Consider the following 19,834-nt stretch of genomic DNA (forward strand, 5'->3'; position numbering starts at 1 on the left):
CAAAAAACTGATTCTCCAATCTGGGCAACAATGGAATAATCTCCCTGTGGAAGATATTCCATCTCTGGAGGTTTTTAAGAATAGACTAGAGAGCCGTCTCTCGGATCAGATGGCACAATTTGTTTTTCTAAACATGGTAAAAGATTGGACTAGGTATTTTTCTGGTCCTGTCTGACTCCACAATTCTATGATCTTGTGATTTATTGGAAGAGTATCTGTTTTGCCCTGTGGAAGGTCCTGACTTCAATGTCTAACACACCCATCTTAAGAGAAACAAAGGCTTACATTTCCTAGCATTGCTGGTAATCTCTTGATTATCCCACCCAGTTGCAAAATTAAAATACACAGGATCCCCTTTGGATTGGATATGTTGGGACACCCAGGGAAAAGATCCATGAAGATGTTTGACTGAATAGAATAGAATGGAATAGAATCCTTTATTGGCCAAGTGTGATTGGACACAAAAGGAATTTGTCTTTGGTGCATAAGCTCTCGGTGTACATAAAGAGACAAGATACTTTAGTCAAGAATCATAATGTGCAACAATTAATGATAGTCCTAGGTTACAAATAAGCAATCAGGATGCAATGAATATCAATATAAATCGTAAGGATACAAGAAGCAAAGTTTCAGTCCCACAGTCATAAGAGGGAGGAGATGGGTGATAGGAACAATGAGAAGATTAATAGTAATAGTAATGCAGCTTTAGTGAATAGTTTGACAGTGGTGAGGGAATTATTTGTTTAGCAGAGTGATGGCATTTGGGAAAAAACTGTCCTTGTGTCTAATTGTTTATTTATTTTATTTATTTATTTCTTAGATTTTTAGACCGCCCCTCTCCCAGAAAGGGACTCGGGGCGGTGTACAGTCAATACAAATAAAATCGGTCATAATAATAAAATACATTTAAGATACATTTGGAGGGGGAGATAGGCTGTACTAAGAAATAAATATATTCTAATCCTAAAAACATCACAATTAAAACCCCAAACCCAATTAAAATAAAATAAATCCCCGGGAGGTAAAACTAAGAAAGTGCCAGGCCAGCTGATTGAAATAGGTGAGTCTTTAACTTTTGCCGGAAGGAACGGAGGTCGGTGGTAGTTCGAATGTCTGGGGGGAGGTCATTCCAGAGGGTTGGGCCCATCACAGAGAAGGATCTACTCCTAGGCGTCGCCCGCTGGCATTGCCTAGCAGACGGCACCAGGAGGAGCCCCTCCCTGTGTGAGCGGATAGGTCGCAGGGACGTGTGTGGTAGGATGCGATCCTGCAGATAACTAGGTCCTATGCCATGGAGCGCTTTAAAGATGGTGATCAATACCTTGAAACGCACCCGAAAGGCCACAGGTAGCCAGTGCAGCTCGCGCAGGAGAGGTGTTACGTGGGAGTAACGTGTACTTCCCATAATAACCCGCGCGGCTGCGTTCTGAACTAGCTGCAGTCTCCGGATGCGTCCCAAGGGAAGCCCCATGTAGAGGGCATTGCAGTAGTCCAGGCGAGACGTCACCAGCGCATGAGTGACCGTGCGCAGGGCACTCCGGTCCAGTAGGGGGCGCAATTGGCGGACCTGGTGGAACGCCCCCCTTGCCACGGCTGCCACATGGTCCTCCATTGACAGCCGGGCATCGAGGAGGACGCCCAAGTTGCGCGCCCGCTCCACGGGGGACAGTTGTTCGCCCCCTATGGCCAGCGATGGAGTCAGCTGGCTGAACCGAGGTGCCGGTACCCACAGCCACTCGGTCTTGGAGGGGTTGAGTTTGAGTCTGTTGTCCCCCATCCAGACCCCAACGGCTTCCAAACACCGGGACATCACTTCGACAGCCTCGTTGGGGTGGTTTGGGGTTGAAATGTACAGCTGAGTATCATCAGCGTAAAGATGGTACTCAACCCCAAAACCACGGATGATCTCACCCAGCGGCTTCACATATGCGTTGAACAGGAGAGGCGAGAGGACCGACCCCTGTGGCACCCCACAAGTGAGTGGCCTCAGGGACGACCTCTGCCCCCCTGTCAACACACATTGCTTCCGGTCAGAGAGGTAGGAGCCGAACCACTGCAAAACAGTGCCTCCGACTCCCATCCCCTCCAACCGGCGCAGTAGGATACCATGGTCGATGGTATCAAAAGCCGCCGAGAGGTCTAATAGGACCAGGATAGAGGAACAACCCCTATCTCTGGCCCTCCAGAGATCATCGACCAAGGCTGTCTCAGTGCTGTGCCCGGGTCGGAAGCCGGACTGGCGTGGGTCTAGATAGTCGGATTCGTCTAGGTGTCGTGGAAATTGCTGCGCCACCACATTCTCAACAACCTTCGCCAAAAAGGGGAGGTTGGAGACTGGACGATAATTAGCTAGCTCCATTGGGTCGAGCGAAGGTCTCTTGAGCAAGGGTCTCACCACCGCCTCTTTCAAGGCGGTTGGTAAGTATCCCTCACCCAATGAGGCGTTCACCAGGCCCAGGAGCCAGCCTCGTGTCACCTCCCAGGCTGCCAGTACCAGCCAGGAGGGGCACGGGTCCATTAAACATGTGGTGGGTCGCAGCCGTCCACGCAACCTGTCCAAATCCTCGGGGGCAACAGAGTCAAACTCCTCCCAGAATGGTCTCTCAAGACTCGCTGTTGGCGGCTCATCTGGTCCACTGACGGAGGTCCACCCGCTCCGGATCTGATCGATTTTGTCCTGAAGATATTCCCCAAACTCCTCTGCTCTACCCTGTAAGGGTGTCTCCCGCGCCCCCTGCGATAAAAGGGAGCGGGTCACCCTAAACAGGGCGGCAGGGCGGTTATCCGCGGACGCAATAAGAGCAGCACAATGTCTACGTTTGGCCGCTCTTATTGCCACAAGGTAAGTCCGCAAATAGGCTCTTACCTGTGTTCGGTCAGATTCGGAGCGTGAGGACCTCCACCTGCTCTCTAGACGTCTCCTGTGGCGCTTCATCACCCTAAGCTCCTCAGTAAACCAAGGAGCCCGGGTGGGTCGATGCCGCAGGAGAGGTCGCAAAGGCGCAACCCGGTCCAAGGCCCCAGTCGTCGCCCTATTCCAGGCAGTCACTAGGTCCTCGGAGCGGGAGCAGGACAAGGCTACAGGTATTGGCCCAAGCTCCGTCTGGAATCTATCAGATTCCATCAGGTGCCTGGGGTGGTACCAGTTTATAGAGTCTGGTTCCGCCTCCTCGCGGTGGGGGATAGCGCCAGGGAAGTCCAGCCGGAGGGATGAGTGGTCTCACCATGACAGGGGCGTGATGACTAAATCCCCTATTCCCAGATCACTCGTCCACTGTTCAGATACAAAAATGAGATCCAGTGTGTGGCCCCCTTCGTGAGTGGGGCCCTGCACTAATTGGGTCAGGTCCATGGCCGTCATGGAAGCCATGAACTCCCGAGCCACCTCGGAAGCCACTCCCGTTGACGGCAAGTTGAAGTCCCCCATGACCAAAAGTCTGGGAGTCTCAACTGCCGTCGCTGAGATTAGCTCGAGGAGCTCGGGCAGGGCTGCTGATGCATAGTGAGGAGCCAAGTATACAATCAGCAAGCCCCACTGCCTCCCTGGGCCCCAGTTCACACCAAGGGACTCACACCCCGGTATCTGAGGGACAGTGAACTCCCTCGGCTCTAAACATTCCCGCATAACCACCGCCACCCCACCACCCTTACCCAGGGCCCGAGGCTGATGGAATGCACGGAAACCCGGTGGGCACATTTCCACGAGGGGTAAACCACCCTCGTGGCCCAGCCAGGTCTCCGTTATCCCTGCAAGGTCTAGCTCCCCCTCTGAGATCAACTCATTAATTAGGGGGGCCTTGTTGGTGACAGACCTTGCATTGCAAAGCATCAGCCGCAGGCCCTGACTCTGTAGCACCTGTCCACCTAGACTGCAGGGGTTGGTACAAGCGACCGGGCGTAACCAGCAGCCGCGGTCTTGGTGTGCAGTGCTCTATAGCATCGTTTTGAGGGTAGGAGTTGAAACAATTTACGTCCAAGATGAGAGGGGTCTGTAGATATTTTCACAGCCCTCTTTCTGACTCGTGCGGTGTACAGGTCGTAAGTGGAAAGCAGGTTGGTAGTAATTGTTTTTTCTGCAATTCTAATTATCCTCTTGTTGGGTTGCAGAGCCAAACCAGACAGTTATTAAAGTTGGAAGCCCATGCTAGAATAGTTGAGTTACAGAGGCCTGCCTTCTCGTGCTTCAATTCACACAATGCTTTGTTCCCTAGGTGTTGAGGGCTGCTGAGCAAGCCCACCTCTGGGGAGAGTTGGTTTTCCTGTACGATAAATACGAAGAATACGATAATGCTATTATTACAATGATGAACCATCCCACAGACGCCTGGAAGGAAGGGCAGTTCAAGGACATCATCACTAAGGTAGGAGATCTTTCTTGACGTAACCTCTTCAGGTTTCCTTTCTGATGTTCCTGCTTGGTGGAAAACTGTGTTCTAACCCAGCTCCCCAAACACGACAAACCCTCTGACGTGAACGCAAAAGATTCCTTTATTAGGAATGCTGGCAGTGCCGGCAAAAAGTTTATTTCACAGGCTAACAAGTCTGTCCGGCCGGGAGATGAATAGTTGCCTGCCATATCTATTTATCTCCGCCCTCTGCCTTTTATCCCCAGAGCTAGAGTGTTGCTTCGCTAGCAGCAGTTGCTCTTCCATCCCAAGGACCGGCCCATGGATTTCCACTGCTCTCCTCTCCTCTGCCTTCTGTGCATCTGTGCATCAGGCACTGGACCCAGCTGTTCCTCCTCTTCCTCATCAGCCACCGCCAGACCTGGGGGCTGTTGACTCTCCATCTGAGGGCTGACGGATGGCCCAGGCTCCGCCTCTGTCCCTGTCTTTCTCTCTGCCAGCTCCATTCCCTCTTTCCCCTCGGAGCTCTCAGTTTGCCTTTACTCCCATGCCTCCTCCTCCTCATCTGATTTGGCTGCTGGAGGGGCTGGTGGCCGACAGACCGCAACAAATAGGTTCAAGCACCCACTTTATATCCAGAGTCTTCTGAAGTGTGACCCTCTCATGAGGGTCTCTCTTGCTGGGGAATTCTGAGAATTGAAGTCCACAGGTCTTAAAAGTTGCATAGAAAAGTCCAAAGGACACATTCTGGTGAGAGAGAAGTTCCCTGAGGATGGGGGCTTCAGCACGAGTCCGAAAACTCAGAAGACTAAACCTCTGGTCCCGGTGACCCATCCTGACTGGATCCTGTAACATTATCCTGGGACACATGTATTCACCTTTATTCACGAGGTCTTAAAATGGCCACGGTTGAGAAACATTGTCCCACATGGTCCATTTCAGTCCACTTGATATTAGAAGCAAGGAACCAACCCAACCCCAAAGCTCTTGGAGCACATGTAGAGAATTTACTCTTTTATCTTCTATTTTTATCCGGGCAATCTCTGATCATCATCATCTCCTTTTAACGACCCCATAATCCCTTGTCTGGGCAACTGAACGGAGCTAAGTGTTTACTGGCCGGATGCTGTACCTGTTGCCAGTGTGGAGTTTTGTTCAGCAGATATATTCTCATTGTGCCCAGCGAGAGAAATATCTGCCTCTACCTGGGATTGAACTCACAGCCTCCTGATTGTGAGGCGAGAGCTCCACCTCTAGGCCACCACACCGCTCTACCCTGGAAATCAGTGATGAGCTAAACAAAATGGGAGAAGCCGCCAGACAAATCCAAACCATACCATCTTAACTCGCTGGTTTTAAAAGCAGCTGCAGCCAGCTGAGCAAAAATGCAGCCCTTTTTGGGTGGGTGGGTGGGGGAGCTGTAGACCATGTCAAGGCCTGATGAAGAGTGAGCTTGGCTGGAAGGTTGTGTTACTTGCATCACCCTCGTCGTCGTTTTTGCAAACGTGCAGACGTAGCACTCACTTCTTGCCTGTCGTCCTTGCAGGTGGCGAATGTGGAGCTTTACTACAAAGCAATTCAGTTTTACCTAGAATTTAAACCTCTGCTGCTCAACGACTTACTCATGGTGCTTTCGCCGCGGTTGGATCATACCCGTGCGGTCAATTTCTTTAGTAAGGTAAGCAATCCTTTGGGAAGGGGGGGGGAAGGGGGCTTTCTTTCTTTCTTTCTTTGCTCTCGGGAAGTTTTTATTTTCTTCATTTATTTACCGTATTTTTCGCACTCTAAAAGACGCACCTGACCGTAAGACGCACCTAGGTTGAGAGGAGGAAAACAGGCAGTGACAAAGACAGAAGAGGCGGGGTTCAGCGCTGTCAAAGGACCCTGCTATTGCGGCCCGTATTTTTTGCTCCATAAGACATTTCCACCCACTAATTTGGGAGGGAGGGAGGGAGGAGTGCATCATGGAGCAAAAAATACCATATTTATATCCTGCCTTTATTATTTTTATAAATTAACTCAAGATGGCAAACACGTACTACGCTCCTTCCTCCTCCTGCTTTCTCCACAACAGCAGTCTGTGACATGGACTGGGCTGAGAGATGCGACTGGCCTAAAATCACCCAGTCAGCTTTCATCACCAAGACAGCACTAGAACTCACCGTCTCCTGGTGATTGGCCCAAGGCCACCCAGACAGTTTTCATGCCTAAGGCAGGACTAGAACTCATCATCTCCTGGTGACTGACCCAAGGTCACCCTGCTGACTTTTATGCCTAAGCTGTGACTAGAACTCGCCACCTGCTGGTGATTGGCCCAGTCACCCAGCAAGCTTTTTTGCCTAAGGCAGGACTAGAACTCACCGTCTCCTGGTGATCGGCCCAATGCCACCCAGACAGCTTTCATGCCTAAGCTGTGACTAGAACTCACCATCTCCTGGTGATTGGCCCAGAGTCACCCAGTAGGCTTTTGTGTCTAAAGTGGGACTAGAACTCACTGTCTCCTGGTAATTGCCCCAAGGTCACCCAGACAGCTTTCATGCCTAAAGCAGCACTAGAACTCACCTCCTCCTGGATTTTAGCCTGATGCCTCAACAGTGAAGGTGTGTTCTCTGAACAGGTGAAGCAACTTCCGCTGGTGAAGCCCTACCTGCGCTCGGTGCAGAACCACAACAACAAATCCGTGAACGAGTCCCTCAACAACCTCTTCATTACAGAAGAAGATTACCAGGTAGGAGACGGTTTCCGGGGTCCATCCTGGACTTCGAGGCAAGGCCCCTGGTGGCTTGGGGAAGGTGGGATGCAGGCCGGCGACCTCCCGACGTTCAGACTTTGCAGGGGTGGCCATTTTCAAAACTTGGGTTACAGTGCCGGCTTATCTCCTGTCTAGGCTCTTCGGACATCGATAGACGCCTACGACAACTTCGACAACATCTCCCTCGCCCAACGCCTGGAGAAACACGAGCTGATTGAGTTCCGGAGAATCGCCGCCTATCTCTTCAAAGGGAACAACCGCTGGAAGCAAAGCGTGGAACTCTGCAAAAAAGACCGACTCTACAAGGTACCGGAGCTCAACGGCATCTGCCTAGCGGGAAGGGCGACGGGGTGGATGAGTTCAGGAAGAGCTCCGCAGCCCGGGCGGTGCAGTGGTTAGGATGCAGTATTGCAAGCTAACTCTGCCCACAGCCTGGAAGTTCGATCCTGACAGGGTTCAAGGTCGACTCAGCCTTCCATCCTTCCGTGGTCAGGAAAAGGAGGACCCTGATTGTTTTGGGGCAAGATGCTGACTCTGTAAACCGCTTAGAGAGGGCTGCAAAGCGGTATATAAGTCTTAAGTGCTACTGCCTAGTCTTTGTTCTCGTTATGGCCATCCACTCCAAAAGACTTGGGGGGGGGTGACTTGCAGCATCAAATATACAATTATAGGTTTGTTTTAATATTAAGTAATTAGTTCAAGACTGAAATGTTTATCATATAAATCAGGGGTGTCCAAACTTGGGAACTTTAAGACTTGTGGACTTCAACTCCCAGAATTCCCCAGCCAGCATGGCTGGCTGGGGAATTCTGGGAGTTGAAGTCCACAAGTCTTAAAGTTCCCAAGTTTGGACACCCCTGATATAAATAATACTTAATGGGAGCCATGCTGGCACAGTGGTTAGAGTGCAGTATTGCAGGCTAATTCAGCTCACTGCCAGGAGTTCGATCCTGACCAGTTCAAGGTTGACTCAGCTTTCCACCCTTCTGAAGTCGGGAAAATAAGGAGCCAGATTGTTGGAGGCAAGAGGCGGACTCTGTAAATTGCTTAGAGAGGGATGTAACAGCACTCTGGAGCACTACAGATAGTCCTCCGCTTAACAACAGCTCGCTTAGTGACTGTTCAAAGTTACAACGGCATTGTAAAAAGTGACTTATCACCATCTTCACACTTACGACTGTTGTAGCGTCCCTGAGGTCATCCGATCAGAATTCGGACACTTGGCAACCGGTTCATATTTATGATGGTTGCAGTGTCCCGGAATCATGTAAATCTCCTTTTGCAACCTTCTGACAAGCAAAATAAATGGGAGGAAGCCAGATTCACTTAACAACTGCAGGGGTTCACTTAACAACTGGGGCAAGAAAGGTCGCAAAATAGGGACAAAATTCACTTAACAAGTGTCCCGCTTAGCAACAGAAAAATTGGACTCAATTGCAGTCGTAAGTTGAGGACTACCTGTATATAAGGCTTAAGTGCTATTGCTTTTCCTTAGAAACCAATAGGACAGTTACTTTGAGAATCTTGAGTCCAGGGGTGTCAAACTTGAGGCCTGGGTGGGGGGGCAGATCCAGCCTGCGGGGTGCTTAGATCTGGTCCACGGGGCCACCCTAGAAACAGCAAAGTTGATAGCATTGTTCCAATATCTCAGGGGTTGCCACAAAGAAGAGGGAGTCAAACTATTCTCCAAGGCACCTGAGGGTAGAACAAGAAGCAATGGGTGGAAACTAATCAAGGAGAGAAGCAACTTAGAACTGAGGAGAAATTTCCTGACAGTCAGAACAATTAATCAATGGAACAGAAGTTGCCACCAGAAGTTGTGAATGCCCCAACACTGGAAGTCTTTAAGAAGATGTTGGGTAGCCATTTGTCTGAAACGGTATAGGGTTTCCTGCCTAGGCAGGGGGTTGGACTAGAAGACCTCCAAGGTCCCTTCCAACTCTACTATTGTATTGTATTGTATTGTAAAGGATCGGCCTCCGGTGACTGCCAGTGAAAATGGAGCTCATGAGGGCTGCGTTTTCAGCTGTGACTGCCTGCTGCCGCCCTGTGCGCGTGAAAACGGATCTCGTGGGCGTGGAAAAGGCCCTCCCGAACTTCATTTTCACTGGCAGAGGGCGGCAGGAGGCCATTGCAGCTGAAAACGGAGCTCTGGAGCCTGTTTTCGCTGGCAGAGCGCTTGGGCCACCACAGATGCCCCCGACACGAGTGATGTCAAGTTAGCCAAGCCTATCCCGGCCCCCGAAGTCAACACAACCCTGATGCGGCTCTCAATGAAGTTGAGTTTGATAGCTGGCGGGCTCCCCTGCCCTTCCCGAGCGTTGGGCTGGTGACCTGTCCTTGATGGGGCCTTGTTTCTTCTTCTCCTCCCCCCCCCTTCCTTCCAGGACGCCATGCAATACGCCTCAGAGTCCAAAGACACGGAGCTGGCGGAGGAGCTGCTGCAGTGGTTCCTCCAGGAAGGCAAGCAGGAATGTTTTGGCGCCTGCCTCTTCACTTGCTACGACCTTCTCCGACCGGACGTGGTCTTGGAAACCGCCTGGAGACACAACATCATGGACTTTGCCATGCCCTACTTCATCCAGGTCATGAAGGAATACTTGTGCAAGGTAAGGGTCCTGGCCTCCTCCTCCTCCTCTCCCCCCCCCGCCTGTCCCAGACCCCTTTGTCTGTCACTCGCCAGCCGTCTTGACCCCCAGCTCTTGACAAACGTGCCCTCCCCAAACCTCTGTGTCTGTTGATGCCGGCCCTCCCTTTCTCCTCCAAAAGGTCTGTTGGATTTTGTGATGCACAGTAGGGATCCTACTGGTTTTAACAACCGGATCTAGGATCGTGCGCTTCTTTGCGCGCACAGTTTTAAGAAAACTCCTTTTGCATTACTTTTGGGGAGGAAGACAGCAGAGGCGCGGCAATCCGCTTTGCTACGTGACTCAGCTGAGAAGATATAGGTCGATGAAGCGCAGGGGCAGGGGCACTTGATCGTCGGGGCGAACCGTTCGCGTGAACCGATCCGAACGGGTAGAATCCCACCCCTGGTCCTAGCCAGTGGACTGGGTTCTGGTTTTGAATACAGGTAGTCCTCGACTTACAACGGATCATTTAGCGACCGTTCAAAGTTAATAATGGCACTAAAAAAAAAGGTGACCTAATGACCATTTTTCACACTTACGACCGTTGCAGCGTCTCCTGGTCATGTGATCCAAATCCAGACGCTTGGCAACCGATTCATATTTATAACGGTTGCAGGGTTGGGGGTTGAGTCACGTGATCCCCCTTTGGCCACCTTCTGACAAACAAAGTCAATGGGGAAGCCAGCTTCTCTTAACAACTGCATGATTCTGCAGTGATTCACTTAACAACTGGGGCAAGAAAGGTCGTTAAAATGGGACAACATTCACAGAACAAATGTCTCACTTAGCAACGAAAGTTTGGGGCTCAATAATGGTTGTAAGCCGAGGACTACCTGTATTCTCTCTCTCTCTTGGCTACAGTAAATCTGCCAAATTTGGGTTGTAAAACTGGAACTGGGCCCCTGTAGTTAGTTTCCAATCTCACCTGTTAAGAAGCCTGCATGTCCTTGCGGAAAGAGAATTTTTGGAGACACTGGATGGTTGTCCCAAAGGTGAGTTTTCTCAGGAGGCAACTGTTGTTTTTTTCTTGAAGACGTTTTGCTTCTCATCCAAGAAGCTTCTTCAGCTCTGACTGGATAGAGGAGAATGGAAGGATTTATGCTCCTTGCAGACAGCTGGTCATTTGCATCCTTTTAGTCGGTCCTTGAGGCCACTTGGAGGTTTGTCTGTGTCCTCAGGCTCACCTGAGTGGGGCAAATGGTTCCTGTAGCCTGCAGTTTTTCCCTCTGGAAATCTATCCCTACTTCCCTAAAGATGTTCATCCCAAATTGCATAGCTAAAAGTCTGCAGAGATTCTCAGCCATCCACCACCCAGTCAGAGCTGAAGAAGCTTCTTGGATGAGAAGCGAAACGTCTTCGAAGGAGGAAACCCAGAAAGTCCAGTTGCCTCTTCAAAAAAGCCCCTTGGGGGCAACGATGACCCAGGTGACCAAGAATCTCTACAGACCACTGGAGGGTCAGCTGTGGTTCATTGATAAGATTAAACCCCTCCTCACTCGTTCAGCCCTCTGCTTGTCTGAGTGGATAGAAGTGGAGATGATGACTCCAGGGGTAGGTTCCAGTACGGGTGTACCAGTGGCAGCTGGGATCAGCGGCCACCGTACCGGAACGGTGTTTTGTTGCCCCCCCCTCCCTTTCTGGTTCCTTACCTGTTTTTAAGACAACCAGGCCATCTGCGCACACATGCGCACCGTACGGTCCGACGAGCAGCTGGAGCATCGCAGGGCGGTGGCGTGCGCATGCGTGTGCAGCGCACATGCCCAAAGTGGACGGCCGGTCCCGTCACAGCGTACCAGTTGCGACGGGATCTGGAACCCACCACTGGATGACTCCCCTTTACTTGAGAGTGGGAACAAACGTCTAGGAGTGTCAGCTGTTAGGCTTAAGCAAATGGATCCCTTTTGCACACTTCGTGGCAGGAGGTTGTCACCTACAGCAGATCCTGTCTCCGAATCTACTCTGACAGTCTGAAATTCAACAGTTCTTCCAGGCCGAGGGCCTTGGGCCTGAGTAGATCAAGGCTTCCCCTGTGCTTGTTCTGGCCACGATAGAAGTCACAAAGTACTTTGAGTCTTCCAAACACATTGGCGTAATTTGGGGATTGAGAATCCTGCCAACTCGGGGTGGACTGGAAGCAGAGCTCCTACAGCCGAGGTTCCCAGAGGGAAGAGATTCCAGGTTGCATGTGAGCCGAGATGTTTTTTTTTCCCTCTTGTTTCAGAAAGTTTGGAATTGTTTCTAAAATGGGTGTGGTTGATTTACCCTATTGTGTTTTGGGGCTGGGAAAGAGAGAAAAAACATCTGTCTTTAGGGAAATATAACATGAAAGCATGTTACATGCACAGCAGAGGAAGTTGAACCCACAGCTTGTGGTACTTAAAAAGCTTGTCTTTGGGTGTTTTAGTAGGATTAGTAGGAGACCACTTCGGGTTTATGGTTAAGCATGCTGAAAGTTAGGAAAGAACTAATACGACTGGGCGGCCAGTGCTCAGACTGGCTGGTTTCTAAATTAGAATATGAAATGTGGCTTCAGACAACCCCCCACCCCACCCCCTCTGTCCAAAACTCATTCCTGAAACGCTGGGTTAGAAAAAGACCCACCCCACCTCTGCATAATTCAGGAAGAAATATCCTTTGAAGCAGTCAACTTGGACCACTTGGACCATCAGGGCCAAAATAACTTCAGGTTTTCATATCGAGAGCAGGGGTGTCAAACTCGAGGGCCGCATCAGGGTTGGGAGTGCGTGTGTGTGGCCAGGGATGAGCGTGGCCACGGTGGGCCTCCCCGGCCTCCTGCAGCACTCTCCCGGCCGGAAACAGGCCGCGGGGAGGTCCCGCACCAGTGGTGGGTTTTACCGGATCGGCCGAACTGGTAGTGGTATGGCGGCGGCGGCGGCCCAGGCCTTCCACACCCCCAAAGCGGTTTCCCGGTCGTTGCTGTCGCTGCCACCCTCTTGTTTTGGAGTTCTGCCCATGCACAGAACGATTTTAATTTAACTGCACATGCACACACCCAGTGCGCGCGCGCACAAGCTGGAAGCCACCCCTGCCCCACGCTTTTGGCCGGTCGAGGGCTGCAGGAGGCTGGGGAGGCCAAAAATGGGCCACAGGGGGTGGGTGGGGGGTACACACACACACACACACACACACACACACACACACACACACTATTTTAGCTGGCAGAGGCTCCATGGGCTGGTCCTTTGATATTTCCAAGCCAGCTCCGGGGACCAGATTTAAGCACCCCGGGGGCCGGATGCGTCCTGTGGGCCTTGAGTTTGATGCCCCTGATCTAGGGCAACTCTCAGAATTCCCCAGCCGGTTCACCCTTCTTAAAAGCTGCTCAGGTTGACCCTCCCTGGTTGGGAGTTTTAAGGCACAGGTTTGCCCTTCTCTCTGCATGCTGTTCTTGGCGTAAGGTGAGAACGCTGCCCATCCGAAGGTGGAAACGTGAAGGGACTTGGCTTTTGGCAGCCAAAGGTGTCCTTTTTTGAGTTCTAAACCTTTCCCCTCTTCTTCTTCTTCTTCTTTTTTTTTTTACTTGCTCTCTGTTAATTCTAAAATGCGAAATATTGGAATTTCTTTTTTGTTTTCCTCTAAGCTGCACCTTCTGAATTCCTTTGCAGGTTGATACAATAAAGGAAAAGGTGAAAGTTCGTTCTTTTCCATCTTTTTAAAGCCTGGAGGCCTAAGTCTTAAGGATATCTGCATGAGTTTTATTTTATTTTATTTTTCTCCCTTTTTTTTTTCCTACCTTCCCTACACTGCTGCTACTGCTTTCTGCCCACCTGCCCCTTTGGAAAAAAAACAAAACCTCTTCACTAAAAAAAAGCGCCTCTGCAAGTGAAAAACCAGAATCATAGCTGTAGGACAGAACCGTAGACACTAATTGGCTCATCAACTCTCCAGGAAGGTTAGAAACAATCTACCGGATCACGGGTTCGGAGGGGTCACCAGGCATTTAACCCTCTCCCGAGAAACCTCTCAAAAGAAGGAGCAGGGAACAGCCGGGGCACTTGATTGATTGGTTCTCCCTGAAGGGTGGCCGGGGGGTGGGAGGCGATTGGGTTTCCCATTTGACGCTGTGTGTTTTCCCCTCCCTGGAGAGGATTGTGACCACGCCAGTCTTACTAACGTGTCTTGCTGAGAGTGGCTAGCTGCTTAGAGGCTCCCTCTTACCACACCAGTCGGGTCTCTGCCTCTCTGGTCCCATCTGGCTGCTTCCTGTTCCCTTGGTTGCTTTCCAAGGCTTGGGTCTTCCCATTGGTTGCAAGCTCCGGGTTTCCCATTGATTGATTTCAAGGCCTACGTCTTCCCATTGGTTGATTTCAAGCTCCAAGTTTCCCCATTGGTTGATTTCAAGGCCTGAGTCTTCCCATTGGTTGATTTCAAGGCCTAGGTCTTCCCATTGGTTGATTTCAAGGCCTAGGTCTTCTCATTGGTTGATTTCAAGGCTTAAGTCTTCCCATTGGTTGATTTCAAGGCCTAGGTCTCCCCATTGGTTGATTTCAAGGCCTAGGTCTCCCCATTGGTTGATTTCAAGGCTCGAGTCTTCCCATTGGTTGATTTCAAGGCCTGAGTCCTCCCATTAGTTGATTTCAAGGCCTATGTCTTCCCATTGGTTTATTTCAAGGCCTACGTCTCCCCATTGGTTGATTTCAAGGCCTACGTCTTCCCATTGGTTGATTTCAAGGCCTACGTCTTCCCATTGGTTGATTTCAAGGCCTGGGTCTTCCCATTGTTGATTTCAAGGCCTCAGTCTTCCCATTGGTTGATTTCATTGATTGATTCCAAGGCCTGGATCTTCCCATTGTCTTGCATTCACCCCCAAAAACCTCCCAGGCCCCTGTTTTAAGCCAGAGCCAAGGCCTCCGCTTCCCAAAGCTGAGCCATTCTTCCCCTCTCAGTGGCATTTCCCCCACATTCATCCCCTGTCTTCTGCCAATGGGCTGATCCAAGCTTCCCTCTTCACATCTGAGAATTGGGCCCGCACACAAACGCCCACTCTTGCCCCCCCCTCTTCACTTCCCCCCCAAAAGTCGAACCAGCCCGGGCTCCAACGTACCCCATGGCCCAAGTCCCCCAGCAGCTAGCAGGTGAAAGGCAGGGCCCGTATGGTGTGAAAAAAAAGGTATATGAACTGCAGTGTTTGCTTTTCTGAACTGAGCATGTCCGGCCATCATTGTGATGTACATCTCACTTCCCCTAAGCTGCAAAGCATTGCTGTGGAAAGCGGAGGGGGCAGCGGGGGTGGGGGCTGTTTCTGCGTGCGTGAACTTTGGGGGAGGCGGGCTGGAGGGAGGCGTCTGGCCGCCATCTTCCAACTTCACTCCTTTCGCTTCTTCAGTTCCTTTGCCTTTTTTCCCCATGCACATATAACACCAAATCTCTTGGCATTGACCGCATGCGGTTCATTCCTTCTCTCTCTCTCTCTCTCTCTCTTTCTTCCTTCCTCCTTTTTTTTCTTTTTACTTTTCTCCCTTCTGCAGCCTTATTGCAGTCTCTGTGGAAAAGCCTTTTCTGTTTCCCCCCCCCCTCCTTTTACAAGGAACGGTTTGCCGTTAATAAAAAAAAAAAAACCCGCAGGGCATCCGGTGACGTTCCAATCGAGCAAAGCAGCTCTCCGCGGTTTAAACCAGATTGTCATTTTTAAAAACAAAAAACCCTGGTGTTTCTTTGGAGCCATCCGGGGTGGGGGGGTGGGGGGGGGGGAAACAAAACCAGCAAACCACCAGGGCCAAATTGGCGGTGGTGGAAGATCTCTGGATTTCTCCTCTGCTTGGCTTTATCCTTCTCTCTAGAGATTTACCTTAAGCACCTTACAAACACTTTTCCACTTCTCTTTTCCTTCTTCGCAGTAGCAGGTTTTTCCAGCCTAAATGATTGGGTTTTCTAGGAATAAAGGATCTCAACCGAAAATAAAAATAAACAAAAAGCTGGCTTAGGGTTGACTGGATGTGCACGGGTGCTCGACTTACAACGGTTCACTTAGTGTCCGAAGTGACCATGGCGCTGAAAAAAGTGTCTTAAGGCCGCTTTGCACGCCTAACGACTTTTGCGGCATCCCCGCGGAATCAAAATTCAGGCACTTGCCGACTGACTTCCTATTTATGACGGTTGCGGCGTCCCTTCTGACAAGCAAAGTCAACGGGGGAGGGCCAGATTCACTTCACAACCGTTGTTACTAAATGTACAACGAAACAAACGTGGCAAGGTTGTAAAATGGAGCAACGTTCATTGAACGAATGTCTCGCTTAGCAACAGAACTTTTGGGCTCAGTTGTGGTCGTACGTCGAGGACTACCCTAGCCACCTGCTCTCGTGTGTGTGCGTGTGCGCGCATTGTGGTTTCAGGGGCCATTATTTGGGGAAGGCTGTATTCTTGCTTGCAGGTACCTTAAGCGTAATAAAACACATTTTGGGGGGTGGGGGAGGGAAGGTTAGGGTTAGGAAAAACGTTTGCTATATTGATGAAAGGAAGTGAAGCTTGTGAGTCGAGAAGGAGGAACTTCTGCCATCAAGCAAAGGCTGGAGAAACATTACTTTTGAGTTGATCAAAAAGGGGGTTGATCCACCTGTGGCTAGATTTCTCCTATGTTCTCCTTAGAGGGTGGGGGTTATGGAATGGCTCCCATGCCCATTGTTTGACTGTGGTGTAAATGGGGAAGATCTAAATCCAGTTGCATAAAACTACCGTCAAACCATACTGGCCATCCATCTAACAAGAGACATGCTGTTAAATACAAATTTAAAATACCTCAGTAGCCTTTTTGTTCTTAAGTTGTGAAAGTCACTGTGCTTAGAAGAGGGATTTCTGCATGAGATAGCCCCCACATGGATTGCTTTGTTCGTTCATTCATTCATTCATTCATTCCCTCCATTCATTCATTCATTCGTTCATTCATTCATTCCCTCCATTCATGCATGCATTCGTTCATTCCTACCTACCTACATGGCCCATCTCACTTTAAATGACTCTTGAGTGGCTTTATAGCAGGGGTGTCCTACCTTAGCAACCTTCAAGACCTGTGGACTTCAACTCCCAGAATTCCTCAGCCAGCCATTTTGACTGAAGGATTTTGGGAGTTGAAGTCCACAGATCACAGACACCCTCATTTTAGAGCATCCTGCCTGTGCTTCTCAGCTCCATCATACCCTACGGCAGTGTTTCACAACCTCAGTGACTTTAAAATACATGACTTTCAACTCTTAATATTCCCCAACCAATCACATATCTTAAAGTTGCTCACGTTGAGAAACACTGTCCTAAAAAGCTGATTCCCACGAGAGCTAGCAAAACAGGTTGGCTGTAGAAAATGACCAAGCTGAGCCCGAAGGAGGGGTCAAGTACGTCATCGGTCTCGAGTCCTTTCGCCGCCCACGAGAGATCTTAAGTCCAGCCCACCTGGAATTCCTTTCATTCTTATCTCCCTCCAATTTGCTTTGGCTGTTAGTAGTTCAGATTCTTGTAGTGAGCTTAAGCTTTCAATAAGCCTTCATATACATTTGAAGTGCTTGGGTTTCCTGATTCCCTTGGTGTTTGACCTTGGCTCGGGTCAAAGCTCTGCAAATGACACCGGCGGGGAGGGTAGATGGGTGGAAGCTTGAAGGGAAGAGGGGTGGGGGGATACAGCGAGGTGATTGGATGGCTGTAGCAAATTCCCTGGAACTTGGTACATTAATTTGGTCCACCAAATTGGTTCCCTGCGATCTCTTCACACAAGGTGCGAGGTAGACCTGAAGCCCTCCAGCAGCTAGAGTTCCCTTGCCCGCCCACCCACCCTTCCACGCTGAAGGCTCTTCAGGAGAATCTCTTGGGCATCTCCTGCAAACCCCGGGTGGCACATTTAGACCACCGACATTTCCTTCCCCGACTTGGGTTTATTTATTTATTTATTTATTTTTTAAAAAATTGTCCATGATTTCCTTTCTCTGACTGTGTTTCATGCCCCCTGAAGGCTTTTCCACTTCTCTGCCAGCCAATGTAGGACGTTGATTAGTAGCCGGGTGGTTTCTCCTGATCTTTGGGATCCTTCTGTTTTCCTAGGTGGACAAGCTGGATGCCTCAGAATCGCTGAGGAAAGAGGAAGAGCAGGCGACGGAGACCCAGCCCATTGTTTACGGTAAGCCCTTCCTTAGCTTCAGGGGTGGGTTTCTAACATTTCAGCAATGGGTTCTCTGCCCGGTTACTGGGTGGGCGTGGCCATGGTGGGCGTGGTGTTCTGACCCCCCTCTTCACGCCTGTGAATAAACCAGAACAAAGGCTTGGCTGTTTGCCACTGTTTAATTACTGAGATAACAAATCCTTTGGCTGAGGGCCCAGACAACTCACGTTCAATAAAACAACCCAGATAATTCAAATGGAGCACCGCAGATAGTCCAAACGAGCAGACACGGCTAGAATACATAGATTTTCTTAACTACTAATTCGAACGGTTGTTTCCTGCAAATGTCCCCTCCCAACGCCTCACCTATAATCTCTCTTGGGAGGGGCCAATCCACAACCACCTGTGCTTAACCATCTTCTGTGAGTCTGCCTACGGAGTTGCTGCTTCCAAACCCTGCACAGGTTCTCCACATCGTCCAGGGCAGACTCATATGGTTCCTCGCTGTCCGAGTCCATCAGCAGCTCAACCGGATCCTGCTGGGCCACAACACGTGGCCTAATTGGCCTCTTGCATCACGGCTGGAGGAGGGGGCGTTTTTGCCATCCCCAGGCTTTGGAGGCTGGAACTTCTGGGAGGCCTGTTTTTTGTCCCCCCCCCCGCCCCCCCGGGCTCTGGAAGCTTTTCTCGAGCCTCTGGGAGGGTAAAAATGGCCTCCCCTGCGCTCTGGAGGCCCTTCGGAAGCTGGAAATGGGCCCGTTTTCAGCCTTCCAGAACTTCCAGGAGGCCCGTTTTTTGCCTCCTTGAGCCTCCACGCAGGCCCTGCCCTTACCTGGCATCCAAAACAGGCCACGTGGAGACTCCTAGGAGGGGTGGGGTGGGTGGAGCCAGCCAGGAGTGGGATTTGGGGGTTCACCGAACCACATAGAATCTTTGCTAGAGGATCACCCAAACCCGGGCAAACCTGGAGCACCTCACCCCTGCTTAGCTTGCAATATACAGTACTATGCAAAAGTTGTAGGCAGGCGTGAAAAAATGCTGTAAACAAAGAATGCTTTCAGACATATAAATCATGATTGTTTATTTTTGTCAATTTTTGAAATGCAAAGTGAGCGAACAAACGTAAACTCTAAATCAAATCAATATTTGGTGTGACCACCCTTTGCCTTCAAACCAGCATCCATTCTCCTAGGTACACTTGCACAAAGTCAGGGATTTTGCAGGATTATAGTCAGGTGTACGATCAACCAATTATACCAAACAGGTTCTAATGAGTATCAGTGTCACAGGTAGGTTGAAACCCAGTCATGAACTGAAACAGAAACAGCTGTGTAGGAGGCTTAAAACTAGGTGAGGAACAGCCAAACTCTGCTACCAAGGTGAGGTTGTGAAAGACAGTTTAATGTCATGGCAAGATTGGGCACAGCAACAAGACACAAGGTAGTTATAAGGCATCACAAAGGTCTCTCCCAGACAAAGATTTCAAAGCAGACTTGGGGTTTCAAGATGTGCTGTTCAAGCTCTTTTGAAGAAGCACAAAGAAAGGGACAACGTTGAGGATCGTAGTGGTCGGCCAAGGAAACTTAGTGCAGCAAAGGAAAGACGCATGAAGCTTATTACCCTTCGAAATCGGAAGATGTCCAGCAGTGCCATCAGCTCAGAACTGGCAGAAACCAGTGGGACCCAGGTACACCCATCTACTGTTCGGAGAAGTCTGGCCAGAGGTGGTCTTCATGGAAGAGTTGCAGCCAAAAAGCCATACCTCTGACGTGGGAACAAGGCCAAGCGACTAAAGTATGCACGAAAACATAAGAACTGGGGTGCAGAAAAATGGCAGCAGGTGCTCTGGACTGATGAGTCAAAATTTGAAATATTTGGCTGTAGCAGAAAGCAGTTTGTTCGTCGAAGGGCTGGAGAGCGGTACAATGAGTGTCTGCAGGCAACAGTGAAGTAAGGTGGAGGTTCCTTGAACGTTTGGGGTTGCATTTCTGCAAATGGTGTT

General features: G+C 50.2%; 1 protein-coding gene across 1 annotated transcript in view; it reads left to right on the top strand.

Annotated features, from left to right (window-relative positions):
• The window catches only part of CLTC (clathrin heavy chain), a 112,666-nt gene that overhangs the window by 88,172 nt on the left and 4,660 nt on the right, over positions 1-19,834 (top strand). The window contains exons 26-31 of the mRNA XM_081945372.1: positions 4,212-4,361; positions 5,893-6,024; positions 6,964-7,074; positions 7,234-7,404; positions 9,486-9,707; positions 17,775-17,850. Coding sequence (XP_081801498.1) covers positions 4,212-4,361; positions 5,893-6,024; positions 6,964-7,074; positions 7,234-7,404; positions 9,486-9,707; positions 17,775-17,850 — 862 coding nt within the window. The remainder of the gene's footprint in view (positions 1-4,211; positions 4,362-5,892; positions 6,025-6,963; positions 7,075-7,233; positions 7,405-9,485; positions 9,708-17,774; positions 17,851-19,834) is intronic.

The sequence above is a fragment of the Natrix helvetica genome (genome assembly GCF_964273705.1).
Source record: "Natrix helvetica genome assembly, chromosome: 2".
Taxonomy (NCBI): Eukaryota; Metazoa; Chordata; class Lepidosauria; order Squamata; family Natricidae; genus Natrix; species Natrix helvetica.